At 33.2% G+C, this 27,167-nt stretch overlaps 2 protein-coding genes and 2 long non-coding RNA genes across 5 annotated transcripts in view; all 4 read right to left on the bottom strand.

Annotated features, from left to right (window-relative positions):
- The window catches only part of LOC142640355 (uncharacterized), a 37,389-nt gene extending 33,291 nt beyond the window's left edge, over positions 1-4,098 (bottom strand). The window contains exon 1 of the long non-coding RNA XR_012845186.1: positions 3,965-4,098. This is a non-coding gene — a long non-coding RNA (uncharacterized LOC142640355). The remainder of the gene's footprint in view (positions 1-3,964) is intronic.
- A 118-nt stretch (positions 4,099-4,216) lies between these two features.
- Positions 4,217-7,604, bottom strand: LOC142640352 (uncharacterized). Its single transcript, XM_075814414.1, has 6 exons — positions 7,196-7,604; positions 6,723-6,997; positions 5,737-5,871; positions 5,273-5,623; positions 4,669-4,950; positions 4,217-4,540 (listed from the first exon to the last, which is right to left on the bottom strand). The coding sequence occupies exons 1-6, from the start codon at positions 7,377-7,379 to the stop codon at positions 4,244-4,246; spliced, it is 1,524 nt and encodes a 507-aa protein (XP_075670529.1). The 5' UTR covers positions 7,380-7,604; the 3' UTR covers positions 4,217-4,243.
- A 6,991-nt stretch (positions 7,605-14,595) lies between these two features.
- Positions 14,596-16,407, bottom strand: LOC142641025 (uncharacterized). Its single transcript, XR_012845300.1, has 2 exons — positions 15,593-16,407; positions 14,596-15,060 (listed from the first exon to the last, which is right to left on the bottom strand). It is a non-coding gene; the product is annotated as an uncharacterized LOC142641025 (long non-coding RNA).
- Positions 16,408-22,184: 5,777 nt separating this feature from the next.
- Positions 22,185-26,921, bottom strand: LOC142641023 (putative calcium-binding protein At1g02270). 2 transcript variants are annotated; one of them, XM_075815375.1, is made up of 10 exons: positions 26,584-26,921; positions 26,377-26,481; positions 26,143-26,248; positions 25,060-25,280; positions 24,875-24,951; positions 24,629-24,743; positions 24,367-24,492; positions 23,314-23,424; positions 23,125-23,232; positions 22,185-22,695 (listed from the first exon to the last, which is right to left on the bottom strand). In XM_075815375.1, the coding sequence occupies exons 1-10, from the start codon at positions 26,698-26,700 to the stop codon at positions 22,462-22,464; spliced, it is 1,320 nt and encodes a 439-aa protein (XP_075671490.1). In that variant the 5' UTR covers positions 26,701-26,921; the 3' UTR covers positions 22,185-22,461. The 2 variants fall into 2 exon arrangements, with proteins under 2 accessions (XP_075671490.1, XP_075671491.1); XM_075815376.1 differs by having other exon boundaries at positions 22,185-22,692.
- Between the last annotated feature and the right edge of the window lie 246 nt (positions 26,922-27,167).

Genomic DNA, 27,167 nt, shown 5'->3' with positions numbered 1-27,167 from the left:
AGCCCCTAGAAGGAAGTTTCTTGCGTCTGTGAGCTGGCGGGTCATCCTCCTCACAAGAGGACATTGCGCTGGGGGGTGAGCATGACCTCGAGCTGTAACTGTCTCCCCGGACCTCCTCCGAAGAAGGATTAGACGAGGACGGTGAAGGCTTACGTCTGGCGCGGCGCAGTTTTCTTTTCAAACGATTAATCTCCTTCTACATGGCTTTAGCACCATCCTCGTGGGTGGCGCTGCCCCCGCCATGAGTATGGCTAGCCCTAGGGTATTCCGTATGGACACTTCCCTCACGATCCCTTTGACGCTCTAGACGCTCGAAAAGATCCTCCGGTTGTGATCCTTGAGACTCTGCATGGTGTAAGCCTATGCTTACCATAGTATCCCAGCTCTTTTAAGACTAGATTCCCACAGACGGCGCCAATTGTAAGTGCACAGTTGCACCTGGACCCAAAGAAATTTATGGGCTCAGGCCCAATGAGCCTTAAACAATAAAATTTGTAGAGTGTGGGCTTGAAATCTAGATTAGAAGTACTGAGAACTTGACAACAGGCTAAGAAGTACAAACACCAGTAAATATTGAATGATAATTGTCGATGGACCTCCTCGGACGTGAGCCGAGGACTACTGTTATATTATTTCTCTTCCTTTCTTAAAGATTACAATTCTTAATTTTTTTCTTAGTTGCAGACCCCCCCTTTTCTTTAACCTTCACCCCTCTTAAATACTTCATTTTCTGATGCTTTATCCACGTGTTACTCAAATCCTCTCTCCTCTAGATATTTTTTTTCTTAGTGCCTTTGAATAGTGACCAAAAGTTTCAGCCTTACTGTTCAGGGGTCACTTTCCCATTAATGCGGCCAGGGAGATAGGTGCAGAGTCTTTAATGTGGAGGTGGCAGCCTTTGCTCTTGGTGTTTCTCAAACACCGGTGTATCTAGAAGGTTCAGGGTTTCCCCCTTTTAACCAACAGTCTTTCCAGAATTTTGCCTTGGCCTTCGTACTGAATTTACGAGTTTTCTTGGGTCTGTCCGAGGAGAAACTCACCCTCGGATGTGTCCTCGGACCCTCGGTATATGGGCTGATCCGCAGTACTAACAAGTTCTTAGCCCAAGAACAGATTGGCCCTCCTTGCTAAAGCCCAAGGGCCGAAATGCCCACTTGGGTCCTTTTACGCCCCACAGCTATCAAAACAATGACTTACTTTTTCGTTTTTTCATAAATTTTTTTTCTAAAATGGATTACTAATATATGTTCTAGGGGCATACGTTAGTAAATCCCTTATAATAATTGTACAAGTACATTTGGTCAAGGGTGCAGCACTATATTTGGTTCATTTCATTATGTCCATTGCTTGGGTAATTGCTTGTTTTTAGTTCATTTTCATAAGGGTAATGTTAACGGGTATGCAAGGTACTCAAAGCAATTTTATGTCAATAAATCAAAGGAGTCAATCTTGTACTGAAAGTTGTACCGGTTTGACCAGTAAAACGATATATTTTGGTACCGGTCAATACTAGTTTACCATTTCAAGTTTGCCGTTATTTTATATATATATATATATATGTGTGTGTGTGTGTGTGTGTGTGTGTGTGTATGTGTGTGTGCGTGTGTATTATAATAAATATAAAAGTTTACTATAAAACATTACCTCGATTCAGAACAAATTATTCATAGTTTTAGACTTTAGCATCAATTAAAAAGAAAAAAAAAACACAATATAAAAAATAGAAAGCTTAATTCTTCATTGCATACTAAAAAATAAATAATACTAATAAGTTAATGAAAATAAATTATCATTCTGCCCTTACAAAAATTCAAAAATTACAAAACTATAAAAAAAAAAAAAAAAAAACTGTTTTTTCTATGCCGACCATTATGCCCGGTACCGGCCGGTATTGCCCGAAATTGGCCGGTATAGCAGATATTTAAACCGGTACAAAACGTTGGCATTTCAATATCGGTATACGTACCGATATGGTACATACTGGCCGGTACAGTATCGACTACACTGCAATAAAGTCAATTTTTTTATCAATTTTTTAGGGTGTAAAGCCAATAAGGCAAACTTTTTGAATTTCACTTGTCACTTCAATATTATTTTCAATTATTTCATCAATTTAAACCAATTTTTTATTAGGTAGATCCCACAATAAAACATTTTTAACAAAAACTCTATGATACTCGCTAACATTTCCTTTTTATAATACAAATTAAAAAAGTAAAAGTTAATAGTTCTTTTTTTCCTTCTAAATACTAAAAGCTAAATTATTTGAAATAAAATCAAGATAAAGAGGGTTAGGATCATATTTTTATATAGTTGGTATATCTTATGATTAATTCACTTTATTTATATTTGAGTAGTTATATAAGGATTCAAGAATATCATGAACAAAGATAAATATACTATCAATTTTATTATATAAATTTGACAAATTGATGTCATAATTTACACAAAATAAATTTAATTTAATAAAATAAAGTAATTATAATATGGTGAGCAAAGTTTGTCATGATATGTGATTAGAGTATAATTAGGTTAAGCTAGGTGTTGTTTTGGGTAAAAATTGAATTTCAGCCTTTCTAAAGGTCTGTTTGGGTATTTTCAGGTACTTTATTTACTAAATATGATATTAAAAAAAAATTATAGTTTTACTTTTTAGTAACCTTTAGACTTTAGAGTATTAAAATTTATGACAAAAAGCTAAAAAATAATATATATTTTTAAAAATGTAGTTTTTTATATAAAAAACTGACACAAAAAATTTAAAGTTTAAAAACTAAAAGTTAAAAGTTTTTGGCAACTTAAACTTTAAATAAGATTAATTTTATAAAATTCTGGTAGCGACCTCCCAAAATTAAATTGCACATAGAATATGCCCCCAATTATAAATTCATATCAAATCATTCTTTTTATACTATGGCCAGCCTAAAATAAAATTTTTGGTTTGGCTCTTTGTTTATGGTGATCTGTCAGACTTTCAATAACATCTCTTTATTTAACTCTTCTTCTTTTTTTTTTCTTTTTTCTTTTTTTCAAATTCTAATGAATAACATCTCTTTCTTTAACAAGTAGTAGTAATAAATAGGGGCATTGTTATGAAGACAGAGCCAAACGAAATACTTAACACAATGTGTGGTTTGTGTCTGCCAAACCCAATTGCCCAAGATGGGAGGTAGATTCAGGGGCTTAAAGCCTATTACATTCATTGTTGTTGCAAACTAAATTGTAATAATTTTAGTATTTTTCATTCAAAATTGAACAATCTCTTAGCTTTCTCTTTAAGATGTTAAAATATAAGATTTCAGATATATTGTAGATACTCGGGAAACAGAAATCACGATTTCAGGGAAAACTAGCTGCGATTTTCCTTTTTAGGGAGGAGCACCGCCTTGTTTAGAAGGCTTTCGTAGGTGACAGATAGATGCATCTTATGGCTGAATCCTTCACTAGGAGAGTTGTCCAATAGCTTCATTCAGTCACCAAAATGAGAGAGAGAGAGAGAGAGAGAGAGAGTTTTAGCAAACTGACTGAACCCCACAACCAGCTACAAAGTTGGCAAACCATAGTAAACTATAGGTGTAGGGAACCATGTGAAGTCTTGGAATGGAAGCAAGACTCACATGGAGACCAATTTCTGATTGTTAGCTAACAAAAATTTGGAAAGGGTGGGAGCAGCTGAAAGCCTTTATCCTGGCCATGGATGCTTAGGTAGAATGTGGCATCAATTGCTAATTAAAAAAATGATCATGAAACAGAAAATACTGCCAAGTCGATCAAATGTCTCTAGTGTTCAATAGCATATCCCTGTTCTGATTTTGAGCCATTAGATTTAGAAACCAATTTTGCACAAACATGAATTGAAAAAATTGCAGCAATAATTTCCAAAATGCAAATCTAATCATGACAAAAACCATATATAAAATTTGCCATTCAACATTAATGTTCACAAAATCCTCAAACCTCAAACCTCAAGTAGAAATATGACATTAGTACGTGCTGACAACAAATCAAGCCATATTTACATAATGAAAAATTTATCGCTGAGTCACTATACACATGCTATGAGATATATGCATACAGCTGGGCACTGCATGTGTCTTCTTGTGATGAAATGTAGCAAAACATAACCCGTCAGAATTGTAATATATAGGTGAAATGGACAACGATTTTATCTTATTCTTTCAATTTTTATAAAAGTGAGCTCCGAAGGACTGAAATGTTTGTGTTTTTTTTTTTTTTACTAAGTTTAGCACCAGTTCCCATATAGCAGCATTTCCCGAATAAAGACCACAAACAAAATTATACCTATTAGAAGTTTGACCAAATACACTGAGGGCGGACTAGATTCATGGCCTTGTAGAGATGTCTCTTGGAAAATGAGGGAACCCTTCCGATCACTGCCCGCTGACCTAACCTTTTTCGACTTAGGACTATTATCTGCATTGGTGCCTTGAGCCATTTTCTGCTCTTTGTCAGATTCCGTAATTGATCTTTCTTTCTGGGGCAGATTAGTAGTAATACTGAGTCTTGAAGCATCTTTGGCCTGCAAAAAGAAATCCTATGGAGTCAAAACATAATAGCATATACGTCCTGAATTTTTTTCTTCCATTTAAGACAATCTCAGTAGAGACAATAATCCATTCATGTTCTGCTGCAGCTCAATTCTCTCACCTTCTCAAGGGATACTACTTTAAGACTGCTACTGTTCGGTTGGAATTTTCTAGGAGCAGCTCTCTGTACTTCAGAGTGGCGGGAGATTTGTTGATATTGAAGATTGAAGGCTCCTATGCTTGGAGGAGATCGTAAACTGCGTACACGAGGGATATCTGCAGCTGAGTCAACAGAAGAAGAACCAAGTCCCAAGAAAACATCAACACCATTTCTTTTTTCTTTGTACTGGCCACGGTTAGACGAGGATGCAGTTCCACCGTTAATCATATGCCTTTGCTGGTTCTGTAACAAATAGAAATGAACACAAAATTTAAATTTCCAAGCATCCTAGACAAGGTGGTCCAAAAAAGTTGTTCTGAAAGACTACACTGCCAGAAATGTGGCAAAGTATAGGTACTGACTGGTGCAAAATATCAACAGAGCTCAAAATTTTCATTCTACCCGAAGACTCAAAGAACTATAGGAGAATATTATATAACATTGTAGTAATATGAGATTCATATTATTATAACACTCCTAGTAATATTCTGCTATAGAGATTTGTGATTCACAAGCTATTAAAGATATATCCTTCAATAGCAGGTATTGGAGAATATATATATACCTGTGATTGGGCTGTGTCAGTGTCCGAATCACTGCTTAGTCCACCATCATAGTATCTCGTTATCGGTGAATCTGGTGCCCTGGAATCATTGGATTGCCTGACTTCTTCAAAGGTATATTCATCCTGCTGGTTGAACAGTGAATTGACAAACTGATCCTTTTCCAGTTCACTATTATCAGACAGACATTGCCTTAAATAAGAATCCAAGTCATCAGTAAATGTGGGATCCAGATCTGGAGGTTCTTGCTGATTGTATTCTTTTAACTGCAATGAGGAAGCGATGTCATAATCCTGTCGCTGATGTTGATGGACTGATGCCAGGCCTGCATCTACCTGATTGAATTCGTGAATCTAAAATCATAAACAAGAAGGCATCAGTTCCAAAAATGCTTCCCAAGGTTTACATGAAGAAGTTGATATTGGAAGTATGAAATAATTTCAAAGTAAGGCAAGCTCCTTCTTACCTCTGGAATTGTATGCCCTGGCACCTGACCTTCAAAATCAGAAGCAGCATAGCTGCTTACATCACCATCATCACAGGGAGCCTCATTAGTCCTCACATCTGCTTTTTTAAATAAGCGGCAGAGGACAAAAGCTTTCTGCACAAGTTGGAGAATGAACTGATATCACTTGGTGGTAGTAAATAACAGAAGTTTCAGGGAAAAAAAAAAAGTACAATAAAAAATTCAAACATCAATATCAGAAGCATATAACCTATACTCTTCTAATTGTGTCAATGACTGTCTAGGATGACATTAGGCATCAAGTACTAGAAATATACTTTATCTGTTTAAGAAAGGCTAGTTTTCAGAGATAAAAACAAAGTTACCAATTTCTTCTTGCAAACAATAATGATGAAACAAAGTAAGTTGGTGGCAATGAGAAAATCTTAGCAAAGAGGCGTTGAACTTCATGGTAATGCACAATAGTTATGCAAAAGCAAGTGTATGAATGTGATTAGCAAGTGCAAGTGCCTTCACCAATTATTTTTCATAGATAGAACAATCTTCTAGTTCTAGCTGCATACAGGTCCAGAGCATGCGATTCCACCAGTTTAACAAATTTGTCTTGCAATGCTTACTAATTTTTTCTTGGCTAAACAAAGAAGTCTTAACTAGAACCAAGATTCTAATTTAGGCGTAATTCATTAAATGCTTAAAGCACAATTCAAGGACACAATTACTCAAGGTCAAATCAGATTGCCTCAATCAAATTTGAAAAAAAAATGGAGACTGAATGGATACTAGCAAAATATGAATGATATTCATAGGTACAATGACATTAATTGCAGCATAGTCCAAACACAATCAAACGTGTATAAAAGCAAGGAAATGTATTCCTACCATAATCTTAACACAAATTCATAAATTCAACAGCATCAATCTTCATCCAAAGAGAGAGATGTATAGCAATTAGAGAAATTGGATAAGAGCATAACACGAAGATTAACCTGGTGAGGAGGAAAGGTAGCTGGCTGATACTCATGTATAACCCAAGAGGTCCTGCGCCCATCTGGAACACGACCTTCATGGAACACCAAAGTCTTCTTTGTACCAATCACATTGTTGGTTCCTTTAACCCTGATATTCCTATCCCTCCCGGTGGATTTCCAGTAGCCTCTCTTGGTCGCCCTGTTCGCACGGGATCGGCCACCGCTAAAGGACTTGATTTCCCGGGCACAAAAGAAGAACCATTCATGATCATCTGAGTCGATCACTGATAACCCTGCACAACCATGCACAAGAGACAAGACCTTTAATTCATTACAAAACCTCAGACTTTGATGAAACACATTAAGACCAGTTTTTAACTTGAGAATTGAATAACTAATACTATTGAGCTTAGCAAGAACAAAGTGGATTGCAACAAGTTAAGTAAAAAAGATTAATTTTTCGCACTTGGGTCAGTAAGATAAGTGAGTACCGGGTAAATCCCAAGGCTCGTATTTGCAGATATTAACTTCACTGATGGCTCGGACTTCGTATTCCTTATCGCCTTGCATTTTGAGCCTCAGATAGTAGCTGACCAACTCTTCATCGGTTGGATGGAATCTATATCCCACCGGTATTGAATCCAATCCAGTTTCAGAATATGCCATGCTTGTCATCTCTCGTAAACTTCAACTTTCGTTAAAGCAAAGAAACTATAAAAAGGAAACAAAGAACCCCAACAACAATAGTAAGCAAAAGATAGTAACAAGTAATAAAGAGCTATGTGCTATTGTCTGGTTTGAAGTGGAAAAATTTAGATTAGAAGAAGCAGGAGTGAGCAGAGAAGAGACTGTGTTTTGAGAGTAATGAAATAATTAGAGTGAGGGCCATTGACTTGACCTGAGAGTAAGTCTTTCAGCTTAGTTTAGAAGCTATTCCTATTACCAAACTCTGAATCTGACAAAGATTGAGACAGTTTTGGATTGGTCTAGGACTATGACACGTAGTGCTCCTGTGCTGTGCGGGTGTGGATCCCATTTCTATTTTCTTAGCCGTGTCTTACTTCTCCATTGTCCTTCCGTACATACCGCGTATGGAATCTGGACTTGCCTTTCCAAATGTTCTAGATTTCTTGGTGTCTTGTGGAGTATATAATAATTGTACAGGTACATTTGGTCAAGGGTGTTGAACTATATTTGGTTCATTTGGTCCTCAAAAAAAAAAAAAAAAAAAAAAAGTTTATTATGGTAGTTTTATTAAACTTTCTTTTACACCATCTAAACTAATTTAATAAAGAGTAATTTATTTTTGAATTATATTTTTATTTATTATAAGAATAATCATAAATGTAATATAGGAACAATCATAAATCATAAATTCAATAATTTTTCTCATACTAAAATGAAAAAATACAATTTTCTCAGAAATTCAAAAGGTAAGTTAACGAAAATATTTATTTTTTTAATAAAATTTATTTATAACATTTTGTGAATCTTTAAAAATATATATGTAATTTAGAAATTATTCTTTTAGTTTTAAACAAACTTTCTTAAACTTATTTTTTCTGCCTACAATCCAAAACACTGAAAAAAGTAACTAAAAAAATTAATAAAACTTAGCTATGATTAATTAGACCAATTAGGAAAAAAATTTGTTATTTATAATCTACTAAGGTTATTTTCTTTGTAGAAATTGTAATTTTGGTCATCTAAAACATATTATCAAATAAACAATTATTAGCAAAATCTAAGAATTAAATTTCTATATAATAATAATAATAATAATAATTATTATTATTATTATTATTATTATTATTATTATTATTATTTAAAGTAAAATCCAAAAAGATAAAAATTTTATCTCATCCAATAATTATTGTTTAGCCAACCTTTGCTTTTCTCTTAATAAATGGCATTATAGAATACTTCTAATAAAACTATTAAGAGTACTTTGTCCACTACAAAGGATTAAAAAATAAACAAAAATGATTAAAGTCTCATAGTTTAACATCTAAATTGAGCACTATAAAGATCATGCTATCAAATTACAATAACTATCAAATTAAATTATCCAAATCATAATATATAGTAAGATAATATTATATTTTCATATTTAATCTTTTATAACACAATAAGATAACATTTAACAATGAAAGAGAGAGAAAAAAAAAACACAACAATTAAAATAAATAAAATTGAATCGCATTAACCTAAAGTAGATTAAAGGATATAAAAAAATTATCAACCTAAAGCGAAGATGCAAGAAAAATAAAAAAAATAAAAATCCACCCAAAAATTGAGAGAGAGAAAAAAAAAACTTTTTTTTTTGTAAGGGAAAACTATGCATGGAATGAAATAGATTGTGACAAATTTATAGTAAGAGAGTGTAAATAAGAAGAGACAAAAATAGAGAAAGATGAAGGGAAAGATGAAGAATGATATTAATGTAGAGAGTAGTGGGGAGATGAGAAGGTGAGGGAAGGAGAAAGGTTGGAGAAGTAGTGGGGAGATGAAAAGGTATGGGAGGGAGAAAGGTTGGAGAGGTATAAATATGAAATAAAAAAATATTAAAATAATTATAAGAAAAAAATTACTTGACAAATAAAGTAGAACAATCACATAAGGATAGAGTATATTTCTATTTTCTTTATGGTTTTAGGGGAAAGAGTGATATTAAAAATACAATCAATTTTATTGTATAAATTTTGCTGAGAGCTCGGAATTGTGTTAAAAACACAAGAACTTGTTTAGACCCCAAAATAAAAATGACGGCTCGGTTGATTTTACTCTAACTTATCTAAGTACAAAAACAAGAGTAAATGACGCGCAAACAACCGATACTACTTTAGTGCATAAATATAAACAACAAATAATAAAAGTAAAGCACAAGAGTAAGAGAAAAGAGATGCAAACACAAGATAACATGCCGATATGTTATCGAAGAGGAAACCGAAGAACTCGGCGAAAAACTTCTCCGCCGCCCTCCAAGCGGTAATCGATCTACTAGAGAATAAAGTTGGAGTACACGAATAACAAAAGACCTTCCAAGCTTAGTCTACCCAATGTACTTGAGCCCTCCAAGCCCCTGCTACCAACGGACTTCACGGAGTCATGTCTTCTCTAACTTTTCGGATCCCACAATATGCCTGATTGCATCCGCCAAGCCTCACCAACTTCTTTTGGCAAATCCCCAAAGCTTCCCAAGCTCCAAAACACTCTCTACACTCTGAAAATGTGTGAGTTGTATTTGGGTACAAATCTCCTCTCAAGGTATGGCAATGGGAGAGGGAAGGAGAAGAGGCTACAATGATTTCTCACTAAGGATGGGTAGCTCTCTCTCTAAAAGGTGGGTGTTTGTGTTGTTGAAAACCTATCTAGGGTTTTTCTCTCTAAATGGTCTCCTTACACATTTGTGGATAATGAGGGTATATATAGTATGGGTGAAGGGTAATATAGTCACATTTAAAAAACCTCTAGGCAGAGAGTTTCGCGGGTGTCTCGCGAGAAGGCCTTACTCGCAAGACACTAGCAAAATCCTCCAGGCTGGCACGTCACTTCAGCTTCCAGCATGTACTTCTCACGTGGCTCTTTCGCGGGTTAACTACTAGCGAGATAGTCACGAAAACCACTGATCTTCAATTTAGATTGAATCTTCACTAACTTAATACTAAACCCAATACAATAAAATTCCATAAAAATACAAGGAACAAATTAAAGCAAATACAACACTTTTTGTCATGGAATAAAACCAACATAAAATATAGTTGTAAATCACAACTTTACATTTACAAATTGAAATTTCATAATTCACACAAAAATTAATTTAATATAGTAAAATAAAGTAATATATATTACTCTTTTTATATGAATAAAAACGGGTTTGCGCTTATCAACTCCACTCCACGTGAAGACAATTGTAAGGTCACAAGTTACATCCAAACCCAACAGTAAGAAGGAGATAGACCCAAAAAATCCAATACAATGAAATTTGTAGAGAGTGAGCTTGAAATCTAGATTCTAGTGATGTTGGATAACAAAAATGATGGGCTCTATTGCAACGTCACATACAATGAACTGTTTAAGTAACAGAATTTATCCTCAAACACAAGCCAATGAATTGTATTATATCACCCTCTTTCAAAGATAGATTATAGTTATGGATACTAATGTGTACAATGTTTTCTCTTTCTTTTCTCTCTGATCCTCCTTCTTGAACGTCTTCCTTTGCCTTTTATATCCTTCACCTTCTTCTCCCCACCTTCCACGTATGGATCAGATTACTGATATAGATACTTGTCCCATCAACCTCCCCTAAGTCTTTGGAGGCAGCTGTAAGGCTGAATCCTGATACTCAGGCATTACTTCCCCATTAATGCAGCCAAAGAAGTAATTGCAAAGTATTCAATGCGGTGATAACAGTTTTATCTTAGATATTTCACTGCCCTTCTTCTTATTTTGTACATCTACCATGCTTACTCTTACCTATAGGATCTTTTAGAATATTGTCTTTGGACATTAACCAGCCTTTTTCTTACAAAGCCGAGGACATATTCTTTTTTGGATCACCTTCTTGGATATACTTAATCGGATATCACTTCTTTACCCATTAGTAATGTTTTGTGAGTTGACATTCTTATATTCTCGAACCATTCAACGTCCTCGGATTGGACCTTTAGCCCAACAAACACTCTTGGGCCAACCCAACACATATTCTTGGACCTATTGACCCTACAACAATATATTATATATATTACCCTCGATGTCCAAACAAGGTGACAATTTTATTACTGTGAGCAAAGTTTGTCATGACATGTAATTATAGTATAATTATGTTAAGCTGGGTGTTGTTTTGGATTAAATTGATTTTCAGCATTTATAAATGTCTATTTGGGTTTTTTTTTTGTAGTTTATTTGCTAAATATAATATAAAAAAATTATAGTTTTTAAGTTATTTTAAGAATATTAAAATATATGACAAAAAGCTAACAAATAACATATATTTATTTTTAAAAGGTAGTTTTGTTAAATTTATAAGCTAAAAGCTTAAAGTTTTTGCCAACTAAACTTTAAGTAAGATTAGTTTTATACAATTCTTGTAGCGATCTCCCAAAATTTATATCAATTTACGCTTTTTACTAAGACTGGCCTAAAATAAAATTTTTGGTTGGGCTCTTCTCTCTTTTTTTTTTTTGGTTGGGCTTTTTGTTTATGGATGATGTGTCAGACTTTCAATAACATCTCTTTCTTAACTCTTTCTAATTTTTTTTTTTAAATGAATAACATCTCTTTCTTTTACAAGTAGTAGTAATAATTTCCTCATCAAAAAAAAAGTAGTAATAATTTCCTTTGAATTTGTCTTAGAAATATTCGGTGGGACCTTAACTTGCTGCCTAAGCTTTGAGCCCATCTCATAGCCACTCATTTTACCTTTACGAAACCAAACAAAACTATGTCCAATGATCTTTTGGCCTTCTTTTTGGTGGTTTGTTATGTTCCCCACTTCCATATGTTCTCTTCAAAAGATGTATTAAACAATCAAAACCGCTCATTCGATTCTCATCCATCCTCAAATCATCAATTGACAAGGAATAAAAATAAAAACAAAAATAAAAATAAAAAAGAAGAAAAGAAACTTAGAAAAAGATCTCCTATAAATGTTGTCCTTTATGGCTTTATAATAAAGAATATAATTAGATAATAATTTTATTGAGTATCTAAACTAGCTATAAGAGTTTATAATATTTCTTTTGAGGTAAACTTAAGACTTTTCCTAAATGGATCTTGTTTATCATTTTCTTAAACTAGCTTAATGAATCCATGACCCATTTTGAAAATTTCATCCTTTAAAGATTTTCATCTCCTTCTTGGAAAAGTATAGGGACAACATTGGTTTCTACAATCAATTTGAGGTAATCTCTTAATAAAATAAATACTCTCTTCTATTAGTTATATTTAGATAATTCAACATTTTAAGAGAACAATAATTAGAGAACCACGCAATATGTGGGACAGTTGATATATATATATATATATATATATATATATATATATATATATATATATATTAAAGTTTAGTACTTCTTCTAACCACACAATAAGGTCATCAACATAAATACCTTGTTTTGTGCAGCCTTAGTTTGTCATATTAACTATTTTGAATACTTATATGAAAATATATATGATCTTTTTTATTAAAAGAATGAAGAGGAATATAAATTTATTTATAAAGGAATTTTTGTCATTATTTGTTAAATAACTTATACATTGCAAAATTTTAAATTATAATACTGAACTTAATATCATAAATCTTCAAATTACTTACCACTTTAGGGGGGGAAAACCTCAATTAGACTTTAAGTTCAAATTCTATCACATCAAAACACTAGGATTAAATAATTCACTCAAAAACTAATATATTAATATTAAACACTAGGATTAAATAATTCACTCAAAAACTAATATATTAATATTAACTAAGGGGGAGGGGGGAAAGAACATAAAGAAAGATAATACCAATGGACGAAAAAATAATAATATTAATTTTTGTTATCTTGGATGGACCAAGGTGGACTAAAATGAACCTAAAGGAGTGAAGTAGACCCAAATGGACTGAAGTGGGCCAAAGTGGACTAAATAGACCGAAATAGGCTAAAAAGACCTTAGTAGACCGAAATAGACCGACGTGGATTGAATTGGACTGAATATACTGAAATGGTCCAAAATGGACCATTATGAACAGAATTGGACCAAAATGGACTAAAGATAACTAAATGGATAGAATTGGTCCACCTCCATCCATTCGAACTGTTTCAGAGGATGAACCGTTTGTAAGAAGATTGAAATGGACAGAAATGGACCAAATGAACGGAAAGTCTAAAATGCTACGCTTATTTTGCGTATATTGATTAATTAATGCATTTTTTAAAACAAAAAAGTCTAAATTTTCAAAACTACCATCTTAAATTTAAACTCAAATAAAAAAGAGTAATGACTTTTTTATAATGTAAATGATAAGTTGAGAAAATAATTAATAGTGTGTTCATTGGCTTCTTAAAAAGATAATAATATTTTGGGACATCCCATGATAAAATATAAGAACACCAATATCGGAGACAATGAATGCATGATCATATTATCTGTTACTAAAAAATATTTATACCATTTGGAGTACCTTCTCCATTTTCTTGGAGTTTCCAATCTGCCACAAAAGATGAGCTAGATAATTACAACAACTTTTAAGGGGTGTTTGGTAGCTTATTTCTAAAACATATTTTCACATTTTAAACAACATTACACATATTTCCACCCACTTTTTCACCCACGCATATATCAAAAACACCCAAACAACATTACTCAAACTCCTCTACCAAATGGGCCCTAAGTTAAGTGGATTTAAGTTAGTTATAATTTGTAGATGATTATTGCACCAAAATATGTTCAGATTAAATTTTTTCTATTAAATAATTAGTTTTATTCTATTTTACGGAATCAACTTATTTTCTTATGTATAGCTTTTCAAGTTTTACATTTTTTTTTCTTTTTAAACACAATTGTGCTTTTGCCAACTTTCAACAACAAAAAAAAAAAAATCCAAATGCATGTAAAATGTTTACCAACCCGGCTTCCCTTCAAAATCTTTTAAGCTAGGCCATATCTCAAGACATATTTAACAAACCCTAGAGCAGTTTCAAGAAATGCAGCAGACTTAATCAATGCCTGCTATTCTAATTCCTTCTCAACATTCTTTACACCCTATCTATTTTTTAACATAGTTTCAAAACCACCTGCCACAAATAGATCCAAAATCACGCAGGTAATGAAATGGACTTAACACTCATCACACAAGGACCATACATTATACTAATATGAATTAAGTCATACTTAAAAGTCAGGATTTTCAAATCCCTTGAATTAGTTGTTTCTGGTTAAACATTTTACATTATAAATCAAATCTGGTAAATAATTACTGTGTTGGCCTGAAAAGATTGGCAGAGGCTGACCAAAACTGGTTACAGAACTTTGGTCTACCCAAACACGAGCAGCCAGAAAAGGATTTACAAAGGGCTGTAGATATAAGTTCCACAAAGATTTACATTGTTCTATCTACAGTTGTATGTTAGGGTATGATTATTGGACTGAAAAATACCGAATAAAGGCGAAAAGATAACAATTTGTGGAGCATAATCAGAAAGAGAGTAGTTTTCAGGCCACAGTCCTTTCTCCACTTCCCAAGGGAAGAGAACTGCATTCTTCACCCTGAAACCAATGTTTTCTTCGTTGGTACCCTGTTTAGGGTCTTTTATAGTTGTCTCATAATACTCTCTGTTTGCTCTGGCCATGTAGGATTCCAAATCTTCTGCTGCAACGTATGTTGTTATTATTTTATTCAAAATCAAAGGCAGTAAGGAGCATGTCATTGCATACTGATAAACAAATATGATGCTATTAATTGCTGAGGAATCAGCTAAGAACATCATATAATAGCCTGTGTATGTGTGTTTGTGAGTTAGAGAGAATTCAAATGTGCCAGAGTCTAGATACATGCCCAAGCTTGGGCAAAACACTAACAATACTCCTGGTTAACACTGATGTGTAAAATCACATAACAATCTTTAAGAAATAGACAAGTTAAATAATAATAATAATAAAAAGATCCCAAAATTTGTTATGTTGTTAACAATTAACAAGTTTCACCATTTATATTTCTTATTTAGTATTATCTATCTCGAGCTAATGATGTAATCTAATATAATTTCACACAGCCAGATTCTTGTATCCAGATTTCAGAGAATAATATATTTGGCAGGCCAGATTCTTGACTGGACAAGGCTTCTGCAATTAAATGACTGAAAATTTAAGGGCATATTCAACAACTTAAGGCTTGAAGATACCTTGAATTCTTCATAATCAACAACACCATCTCCATTGATGTCTGCTTGGGCCAATAGATTTTTCATCCCTTGGAAACTCAGTCCATAAGGAAGACCAAATAGATTAACCTGTATAGGATCATCTGATCATAGTGAATCTATCTTTTAACTGAAATTCACATCTCATATAGCAAGCTAAGTAGCTAAAATTTTCACATCCAACCAGACATAACACATAGCTCTTCATTACTTGCCACACTCTTTGCTAACTATTGCTATTCCTTCCTCTTGTTGTTGGAGTTCTTTGTTTCCTATTTATATTTTCTCTTTCTATTTAACGAAAGTTGAAGTTTACGAGAGGTGACAAGCATGACAGAATGAAATCAATGCCGGTGGGATTTATGATAGCAGTATTTGCCAAACAAAGTTAACCATATCATCTTCATAAGAAGATGATATGGTTAACTTTGTTTGGCAATACTGCTATCATAAATCCCACCGGCATTGATTTCATTCATGTCATGCTTGTCATCTCTAGTAAACTTCAACTTTCATTAAAAAGAAGAGAAAATATAAAAAGAAAGCAAAGAGAGTAGTAGCATGTAATAAAGAGCTATGGCTTGTGTGTTTTGTCTGGTAGGATGTGAAAATTTATAGTTTAGACGAAGCAGGCGTTGGCAGAGAAGAGATGGCGATTTGAAAGAGAAATGAAATATTAGTAATTATTGCATTGACTTGAGAGTTAGACAGTCTTGGCTCGGCCGTAGTGCTCCTGTCCGTGGATCACATTTCTCAGCCTGTTTTGATTCTCTCGCACCCAAAATTTCACCAACCATTTTTATGTGTAAAAATGTTGGTACTTAAAAAGTAAACATTCTCTAATCAATTATAGATACGCATGTAAAAAAATTGAATGTAAACTACTGTGAAAAAACATTTTTCTTTAATTATGTATTAGAGGATATTTGCAGAATAACGTTGGTGAGGAAAAAAAAATAATAAGTTAACATGTGTTAGAAACAATAATGCAACCTAGCATCTCGAGTTTAAAAGGGTCCATTTCAATCTAAATATCGAGTTTCAAATACTCATATTCCTTTGGCGGATCTAGTTAGTTTTTGCCAGATAGATCGAGACTCAAGTTCTAAAAAGCAAAATCGAGTCTCTAAGACTCAATTTTGATACTTGAAGACGAAAAGGAATGATCTGACGAACAATAGAGAACAGATGAAACAGAGAACAGAGGAAGAACTGGAGAGGAGAACAGAGGAAGAATGTAGACGTTGGAGCCCAGATTTGGTCAATTGAACGAAGAACGCTAGTTGATTGAACGCTGGAGCTCCAATCTGAAGAGGAACGATGTGCAACATCGACGATCTGATGAAGAACAGAGAACAAAGGAAGAACTGAAGCAGAGAACAGAGGAAGAACGAACAACGTTGGAGCTCCGATCTGGTCGATTGAACGAAGAATGCTGGTTGATTGAACGCTGGAGCTCCAATCTGAAAAGGAACGATCTGCAGTGTTGAAGAACGAAGAAGAACAGCGCTGGGTTAGAAGAGCTTGAGGAAGAAGAAGAAAAATCAGATGGTGAAACTCAAGTCTTCAAAACTCGAGTTCCACGTGGATTTTTCTTCCACGTCAGCTATCACCACTTACAAATCGAGACTTAAAAACTTGAATTTTATCTTGGAACTTGAGTTTTACATACTCAAGATGCTAGTTTTCAACATTATTTTGAAACGTGACAACTAACTAAAATTTTTTTTTATATTTAATGTTATTTGAAAAAAAAATTCTATAGCTGTCAATAGTTCATGCATTTTGAGTACTGGACACCCCCATGCCACATCAGTTGAAATTGTGTTTTTAACATGATTTCAAGTATAATTGAAAATTTATATTTTGAATTTTGATTATAATTGAAGTGATATTTTTAAAATACGATTTTACCGGTAATGTATACGATAGACTATTGTATACTTTCTCGGTAAAATCGTATATAAAGAGTATGTAACAAAATTTGCCTACCGACTTGCCCATAACATTCTAGTAGTGTCCTCTCAATTGCACATCGAATATATCCAGGCCAATTATAAATTTAAATCAATTATGCCTTTTACTCTGGCCCCTCTAAAATAAAAAATTTGGTTGGGCTGCTATTTATGGATGAGGTGTCAGTCTGTCAACATTCTTATCTTCCCTAACAAGTACTAGTAGTAGTAATAATTTCCTTTGAATTTGTCTTGGAAATATTCGGTGGGACCTTAACTTGCTGCCTAAGCTTTGACCTCATTATCTCATTGCCCCTCATTTTCCATCTTGAAACCAATCCGCCCATGTTCAATGATCTTGGCCTTTTTTCTTTTTTTCTTTTTTTCTTTTTTTCTTTTTTCAAATGTTAGGACACAAAAAATTTACAATGTATATGTGTGTATATATATATATATATATATATATATATATATATATATATATATTATAACAGTTGGGTTAATAAATTTTTATTAATTTTATTTGATCCATCACCAATATCACTTTTATATTTATCACTTACAATTTGCTACATCAATTATTGTCATTTTTTTTGTGTTTTATAAACTTTCTCCCTTATTTTTGGTGGTTTGTTACGTTCCCCACTAGAAAATATTCTCTTCTAAGGATATATACCCAACAACCAAAACCACTCATTCAACCCTTATCCTTCCAGTTCCTTAAAAAATAAAAAATAAAAAAAACTTTTATCCTTCCTCATGTAATCAATTAGCTAGGAAATAAAGATTTTAAAAAAAATCTCCTATACATGTTGTCCCATATCATTAAGAATATAATAATGACTAGATACTTACTTTATTAAGTGTCTAATTTACCTATAAGAGTAAATATTTATTTTATGGTAAACTTAATTAGTACTTATCCTAAATAGGTCTCATTTATCATCATTTTCTTAAAGTAGCTTAAATTATGATGCATAAAAAAGAATATGCTTAAAAGATATTCATCTCTCTCTAAAAAAAAGAAAAAGAAAAGAAAGATATTCATCTGCTTCTTGGAAAAAAATAGGGACAACGATAGTTTCTAAATAAATTTGAGGTAATATTTTAATGAAATAAATACTCCTTCTATCCTATATTGTTAGTTATATTCAAGAAGACCAACCAACTTTCTAAGAGAACATTGTTTATGATTTTTTTTTTTTAAACAATAAATCAAATAAATGTAAATTTTCAAAACTATCATATTTATTTGAAACTCAAGTAAAAAAGAGTATTCGATTTTTCCAATAGAGCAAGTGATAAGTTGATAAAATTAGGCAAATAATTTTGTAAGAACTCAATTGACACATCCTAGTGTTTTAAATGAAATGACCAAATTCAAATCCCCATTTTCGATTGTAACAAGAAGGAATTGTTAAAAATAAAAAAAAAAAGTTTGAGAAAATTATTAACGTTATGCTTATTGATAAGAATGATTTTTTTTAGATGTCCCAAAATATAATAAAATATCAATAATATAGGAGACAAGAAATACATTATCATGTCATTTGTTACTAAAAATTAATTATGTCATTGGGAGGATCTACTCCATTATTTTGGAGTTCCCAATCTGCCACAAAAGATGAGCTGGATAATTATTACGACTAAGCTCAGTGGATTTAAGCTATAATTTGGAAGATTATTACTGCAACAAAATATGTTTGGATGAATTTTTTTTTGGTTAACTTAGCTTATTTGTTTTTTTTTTTTAATGGAATTAACTTTTTTTTTATGTATAGTTTTTCAAGTTTCTTTTATTCTTTTTTTCCCCTAAACACAATTGTGCTTTTTACCAACTTTCAGCAAAAAGCTAATCCAAACACAAATGAAAGTATCCTAAAGTATACTTATACCATATTATCACGCAGCCTCCTTGAAATCTTTTAAGCTCAACCCAAATTTTTATGTGACGTTTAATACGAGATAATGTTTAAAGATTCTTAGGAATGTTTAAAGATTCCTATGTTTTGTTGCAAATCATGCTAGGAAATCAGATGCCAGAGAAATCTAGATTCCCCCCTTAAATCCCTCTCAGTAAGAATGTGGATTCCCTTTAAAACAGGTGGGAATCTAGATTCTCAACCTTAAAAGAATTTGTATTTTTTATAAATTGACAATTTTAACCATTTTTCCTTATCATTTAAGAATTAAAATAAAATATAAAACAAATCATCAATATCTTTTCCCGCCAAAATAATATAAACAGGATAGACAACTCTGTTGATATATTCTTTAACAAAGTTTTATTTAGGTTTTACATGTGAAAAAAAAAATTTGTCACGTTGTTTTGTTATGGATTAAATTCTTTTAAAAATTATTATTAAGAATAAAAGCATTTGCGAATTTAAATAGTTATTTTTGTATTGTACTTGTCATTTTAAAATGTTGGACTATAATTTTAATGAATTTGTCATAATTAATAGTGTAAGGACACAATTTGCACCCAAACCCAAAAAATAAGATTGGGATAGGCCCAAAAAGCATAATACAATGAGTTTGTAGAGAGTGAGCTTGAAATCTAGGTTCTAGTAATTTTAAATAACAAAGATAATGAGCTAGATCGTAACATCATACAGATATGATAGTTTATATAACAAAAATTGTTCACGGACTTAAGCCGAGGAAGCTGGATCTTATATTTCTCTTTCTCAAAGATAGATTACAGATATTGATCTTAATATCTACAGTGTTTCTTTTCTCCTATTTTTTGACCCCCTTTCCTGAATGTCTTCTCCTACTTTTATATCTTCTGTCTTCCTCTCTCCATCCTCCACGTATAGATCAGATGACTGGTTTGAATACTTGTCCCATTAGCCCATCCTTGAAGTCTTTGGAGGTAGCTGTAAGGCTAAACCCTGATGTGCAAACATTACTTCCCCATTAATGCGGCTAGAGGTTCAGTTGCAGAGTATTTAATGCGGCGGTAGTAGCTTTGTCTTGGATATCTCATAGTCCTTCTTCTTATCTTGTACACCCACCACGCATATTCTTACTTACAGGATTTCCTAAAACATTGCTTTTGAATGTCGGGCAACCCTTTCCTACCTTGGCTTTATTTAGCCGAGGACGAACTCCTCCTCAAACTACCTTCCAAGATGATCTGATCAGCCTTTGTCTCTTTATCCATCAACACTGCCTCTTGGGTCGATATTCCCACATCCTCAAACTATTTAGTGTATTCGGATAGGCCTTTGGCCCAATACATACTCCTGGGCCCATTGACCCTACAAATAGTTTATATTTGGTTTTTCATTATTTATGTAGATGAAGATTTTTTTTTTTTTTTAAAGATTTGGTAGTTCACATTCAAATTTAATGATAGAATGGGAAAAATAAATAATTCATTTAAGATTCCTAGGAATAAACCAAATATTATCATCTCACCACCACCATGACAGCTACTAGGCCCACAACTTACCGGGAAAAAAAGAAAAGAAAAAAAACTAAAAACAAAACTACCACCATGAACACAACAACAACCACCATCATCAATAACTCACCACAAAACCCATTAAAATAGACCAACATCACCAACAATAACAACCACCATCACAATCACAAGCCAACTCAAAAAAAAAAAAAAAAATCCACCAAGACCACCACCACTGGAAAAAAGAAAAAAGAAAAAACCATTAAAAAAAACCCACCATTGCCTACCATTACCACTATGACCTGAAGAGAGAACAAACCCACCAGGAAAAAAAAAAAAAAAACAAACAAACAAACAAACAAACAAACAAAAACAAAAACAAACAAACAAACAAAAAAACAAAAACGCAGGCGGCTAGTTTGAAGAGAGAAGAAGAAGATAGAAAAAAGAGAAAAAAAAAATTTTAAGGGAAGAAGAAATAGAAAGCATTAAAATAGTATTATTTATTTTTAAATATGATCTATAGTGAGCTTTCTAAATTGCTATTTTTTTTTTTTTTTTAAGAATGCAACCTTTGTTATGGCTTGCATTTTAGTGTTTTAGATGCTAAAATAACATTATAACATTTATACAACCTTTGATACAAATGCTCTTCACATTAGTATGTACAAACTTTTTTCCATTTTACACATCTAAAACTTACTTTTTTTGTTTTACATTTATTTTTATAAAACACCCACATCAGTTTGTTTATTATACACATTTATTCAAATATAATATTTATTTCTTTAACATTATGAACAGTAACTGTGAGAGTTAGAAAGGAAATGAGAAAAAGAGTGAGGAGAGAAAAAAAAGTTTATTTACACGGTGAACGGTAACCGTGTATATATATATGGTTACTATTCATTTATAAGACCATTGCGTATATTTAGACATTTTTACAAAGATTGATGTGAAAAAGTTTTGAGTTAAAATATGCAAAATTAAACACTTTTTGTATTTTAGAAGACTATCCACCACCTGGCGTGGTTGCTCTATCCTATCTATCTTTTACCATAGTTTCAAAATTACCTGCCACCAATAGGCCCAAAGTCATGCAGGTAATGGAAGGACTTAACGCTCATCACATAAAAAAAAGGAATATACATTATTATACTAATATGAATTAACTTAAAAAGTCAGGATTTTCGTCTAACCCATTGAATTAGTTGTTTCTGGTAAAGCATTTCTCATTATAAATCAAAAGTGATATTACATAATTTCTGTCCTGGCTGAAAAGACTAGCTGAGGCTGACCAAAACTGGTTACAGAACTTTCCAGAGCATTTGATCTACCTGAACACGAGCAGCCAGTAGCAGATTATCTACATGCTGTTGATATAAGTTCCTCTACAATTTACAGTGTTCTAATTGTGCTCTTCATTGTTAGGCTCTTAGGTTTCACTAGTGCCGTATTTACAGATGTGTGCCTAGGTATGATTATTAGGCTGAAAAACACTGAAGACTTAACGGTGAAAAGACAACATTTAACGAAGCATGATCAGAAAGAGAGTAGTTTTCAGGCCACATTGCTTTCTCCGCCTCCCGGGGGAAGAGAAGTGCATTCTTCACCCTGAAACCAATGGCTTCCTCGTTGGTGCCCTGTTTAGGCTTTTCAATCATTGTCTCAAGATACTCCTCCGATGGCTCCGACCATTTAGGATTCCAAATCTTCTGCTGCAATGTAATTTGTTATAATTTTATTCAAAATCAAAGGCAGTAAAGAGCACTGCATTGTGCAATATATTGCATACTTAAGTAAACAAGTATGATGCTATTACATGCTATGGAATCAGCTAAGAACATCATATAATTAGCCAGTTAAGTGAGTGTGTGTGTGTGTGTGTTTGAAAGAGAGAGAGTCCAAGCTTGGCCAAAACTATAACAATTTAAGAAAATAGACAAGTTTCACCATTTCTTTTTCTTATTTAGTATATCTATCTAGAATTAATGATGTAATCTAATATAATTCACAAAACCAGATTCCTGTATCCAGATTTCAGGTAATGATAGCTTGGAAAGGCCAGATTCTTGACTGGACATGGCTTAAGCAATTAAATTACTGAAAATTTAGGTCATATTCAACAACTTAGGACTTGAAGATACCTTGAATTCTTCATAATCAATAACACCATCTCCGTTGATGTCTGCTTGGACCCATAAATTTGTCATCTCTTGGAAACTCAGTCCATAAGGATCACCAATTAATTTAACCTGTATAACATCTGATCATGGTGAGTTTATCTTATAACTAAAATTTACATCTCATATGGCAAAGTTAATAAAATAAAGTACCTGGCGCAACGCTTCATAGAGAGAAGAAAATGTAATAAAATCACCCTGGTTGTCACCCTTGAGAAAGGCAAATGCATCATCTTCAGCCAGTGAAGCTTTTCGAAGCAGATACTGGAAACCAACAAAAAAGAAAATTTTCGCATATTAGACGATGAAAGCTCTATAACTGTATTTGCCAAACAAAGATAACCATATCATGTGTACTCTCCAAACTCAGTTTTCCAGAATTAGATCCCTGTCCCTTAGTTTAAATCACATCTGAGTGACAAAAGACCAAAAATGGTAAACTGGAGAGTATTTATTCAATCACTTGACTCTTCTCAACAACAAGAAGCAGGGCTGATGTTCCACACACAATTCTCATGGATAATTGGACATAAACATATTGGGCTATGTTCATGACCAAAATAATATTATATATAATATTTGTTGCATTGATCACTTATTACACATTCACTAATGAGCTGTACAATAAGTTCCACTCTACCAAATCTACAAGTCAAACAGGGGAGCTAAACCAGCTCAATCCAACCAAGACTAGAGCAAATATTCTACAGGCCTTAGAAACAGCTTTTATAGCAAAATTTACTCATGTAAAACTAAAATTTGGATAGAACAGGAAAAAGGAGTGGAGCAAGGGCTGGTAAAGATAGAAGATGCCACCAGTTTTCAAGAATAACACCACTTTTATGTCACACCTGAAGGCAGGGAATTGATAAGCCTTTTAGAGAAAAATGAGCTCGAGACCACAAAAAAATATTGTTACTGAGGAATCAATACCATATATAAGTTTCAGATCTTATTGGCGGATGGATGGCATATAGGAAATCTGAAGTGTTCCAAAATTTTAAATATGGTATTGTGAAGAAAGTTAAATGTTCACTCTATATATCTTTTCCTTTTCTTTTTTTTTTGTTCCCCAATCTAAAGTTATTTGTCCTTCAGGCAGGAAATAGGCATAAGAAACATTTAGAATATACATATTTACCCTAATGTCAATTAATGGGAAGTGAAAATGTAACTATATTTTACTAAATAATAAATATTACTCACCTTTATTATACTGAAAACTGCTTCAGCCCAACTTGTTCTTAATGGTTTGCGTGACTTGTTAGGATTACAAAGCCAAATGAAATCAACACCACAGATGTTTCCCCTATGATTCCGGTGGCTAACCCACTGCAGGACATTAAAAAAAAAATAGACATCAAAAATATAGTAATTGATTAGCTTTATTTGTTTGGGAAATGAGTGGCCAAGTAAATGCCAGGGCACTAAAATAGTAAAATAAAATTGTAACTTGAAGGCAACAAACCTTGTGAGCATCTGCATCACTGTCAGTATATTTATGGGCATCATCATATGATGATACAAATCCCTGTGACCTAAGAAACTTGTAAACATGCCCCCGCTTGCTTCCATTCCAATCACTACAAAAGTAGAACAACAAGTACATAATTTAAGATATCCATCTTGGAGGTTATATCAGAGTAAGAGAGCTTTCTCATGGAGCATCAAATGTAAAGGGGAAAATTGTAAAATGAAGCAAACAGATACTCACCCACATAGTATGATGGGAATTCGTTTGAGCTTTTTTTCTCTCTGATATGATTCCACATATTGAAGTATTTTGTAAACCTATTTGAAGACAAATATGAAACCCCAAGATAAGCAACGGTACAGTCAGTTTGCCTAGAAAATCCATGGTATCAGGAACATATTTGTTAATAAGGGAAATATATATACCTGATGCAATCTTACTAGAGAGAGACTTGAATCATGAGGAAATAGCAAGTGGGTGTTCACAATAAGCATTTCTTGTCCAATGTTTCCCTTTCGGTTTGGGAGAAAAGGCACAACTGACTGAACATGAAGCAGCTGAGCAACTCGGTCTCCAAAGTCATTAAAAAGCACCTCTCGATAATTCAGAACCCTTAAGTAGTCCTTATGTATGGCAGTCAGCAGACCTGTACAGAGCAAATACAATATCTCAATTCATTGAGCAACAGGGAGTACTTACAAAAGCTCACTAAAATCATAATAACAATCTCATTAATTAAGCGGATAACTCAGAATAGTTGTAAGAATAATTAGTACTTATGTAATTAAATTTAAAGCTTGATGATCAGCTTATAAATGCTCCCAAGCAATACTTAATGTAGAAACATTTGAAACATCTTATATATATGACCACATAGTGACAATTGAGTTTGTCTGTGTTCAGCTAATGAGAATGAAGGGGAAGACAAAGGAAACTTGGGAGCTATAAAACCGCCTTTACAACTCAAAAAATTGTGATAGATGCACTTAAAATTCTTGGATAAAAGTGCAACAAGGATGAGTCCAAAATCTAAAACCACTATCTGAACCATCTAATCATTTTGCAAGTAACATGCAGAATCTGAAACTAAAAAGATATACTACAATTTTTTGTTAGAAATCAATTTAAGTTTGAATTAATCAACAAAATCAAAAGAACCAAAGATTATATCCAGGAAAAAACTAGGCCAAAACACATTGTTGATCCCTAAACTCTAGCCAATGAGCAATTTTAGTTCCTGAAGTATAAAATAATCATTTTTAATCCCCAACAAACAAAGTTATTGTTTTTAGTCCATAAAAAACTTTAAAGTGATCAATTTTAGTTCCTAACAAACTTAAAGGGATTGCTTTTAATCACTAAGAAGTGAAACAAGTTAGTTTTTAGGTTGGCCATGTCATCAAAAGGACTAAAATCATTCAAGTCACACACGGGCTAAACTTTAGGAGTCAATGGTGCAGGACAAAGTCGAACTTATGATATAGGCTATAAAAAAAATGATGAAATACCATCTCCACGGTTGTTAGTTCTTGCAAGATTGAAGGTGATATAGCCTGCACCTCCTAGCCTCTTTTGGTACATATTCACAAGTTCTTCACTGCCAACCCAGAACTCCTACTCAATAGAGCAAAAACCACAACAATCTAAAATTAGGCATGGACCTTGAAATGGTCCACTTAAGGTCAACAAGAAATCTAGCAAAAGGGTGTGTGGGAATGTTGAATACTGAATTGAATACCCACCTGAAGACAGATGATGGAGGAAGATTTATCGAGCAACCAATCCAAAATCCTTTGGTTCCTGCTCTCCCACATGGCCTTGTACTCACTTTCTCGAAGACCTTGATTCTGTTCCACACCCACCAAAAAAAAAAAAAGTCAGTGAAGCTTGTTACAAGAAGAGGGATACTGATTGATGATGTAGTAGTAGTGAGTGAGTAATTTTCAGACCTGTTGATCAAGTCGTTTGTAAATGGGAGCCAGGATATTGAAAGTGGTGCATGATAAGCAACCCTGTTCTTGTTCTTGCTCTTGCTCTTGTTCTTGTTCTTGTTCTGTCTCTGGCATTGACAACAAAGACGTGTAGTTTGGTGCTAATTCAGGACCTTTTTTTTTTTTTTTTCAAAAGATCCCTTTGGCGCGGATGGATTACTTGGCAAGAGAACGAAACGAAGGCTTAAAGGAAAAGAAAGCTAGAGATTGGTGGTTGTGTCTGGGAAGTCTGATTTGTTTTTGCAAATGGGATGTGTGATGTTTTTATATGTTTGAAACTGGCTCCTAGTTTTTACAGCTATAAATGCACGTATGATGTTTGTTGTATATATAAAGACTCGCACACGGTTTCCGTAGAGAGCGATGGAAAGCTGAGAGCGAGCGAGCGAGGTATCTCATATTTGATTCTGTGAATGGAATCTATGGGTAAATCCTAAAATTGTTCGAAAATCTTGCCTCCTTTTTATCGTTTGTGGTCCCCATACTTGCTAGATTTTCACTCTTCGACGTCACATTTAAAAACCATTTTATAATATATCACA

This window comes from Castanea sativa, chromosome 6, assembly GCF_040712315.1.
Source record: "Castanea sativa cultivar Marrone di Chiusa Pesio chromosome 6, ASM4071231v1".
In the NCBI taxonomy this organism is placed as follows: Eukaryota; Viridiplantae; Streptophyta; class Magnoliopsida; order Fagales; family Fagaceae; genus Castanea; species Castanea sativa.
The sequence above is the reverse complement of the archived record's forward strand: the minus strand, read 5'-3'. Positions and strand labels throughout refer to the sequence as shown.

Coding starts and splice junctions, on each gene's coding strand:
- LOC142640352 (XM_075814414.1), bottom strand. CDS start 7,379: ATGACAAGCATGGCATATTCTGAAACTGGATTGGATTCAATACCGGTG. Junction 5,624..5,736: donor CAGGGCATACAATTCCAGAG/GTAAGAAGGAGC, acceptor TTATGATTTTAG/ATTCACGAATTCAATCAGGT. Junction 4,951..5,272: donor CTGACACAGCCCAATCACAG/GTATATATATAT, acceptor TATTTGTTACAG/AACCAGCAAAGGCATATGAT.
- LOC142641023 (XM_075815375.1), bottom strand. CDS start 26,700: ATGCCAGAGACAGAACAAGAACAAGAACAAGAGCAAGAGCAAGAACAA. Junction 26,249..26,376: donor CCTCCATCATCTGTCTTCAG/GTGGGTATTCAA, acceptor TCTATTGAGTAG/GAGTTCTGGGTTGGCAGTGA. Junction 23,233..23,313: donor TCTATGAAGCGTTGCGCCAG/GTACTTTATTTT, acceptor GATGTTATACAG/GTTAAATTAATTGGTGATCC.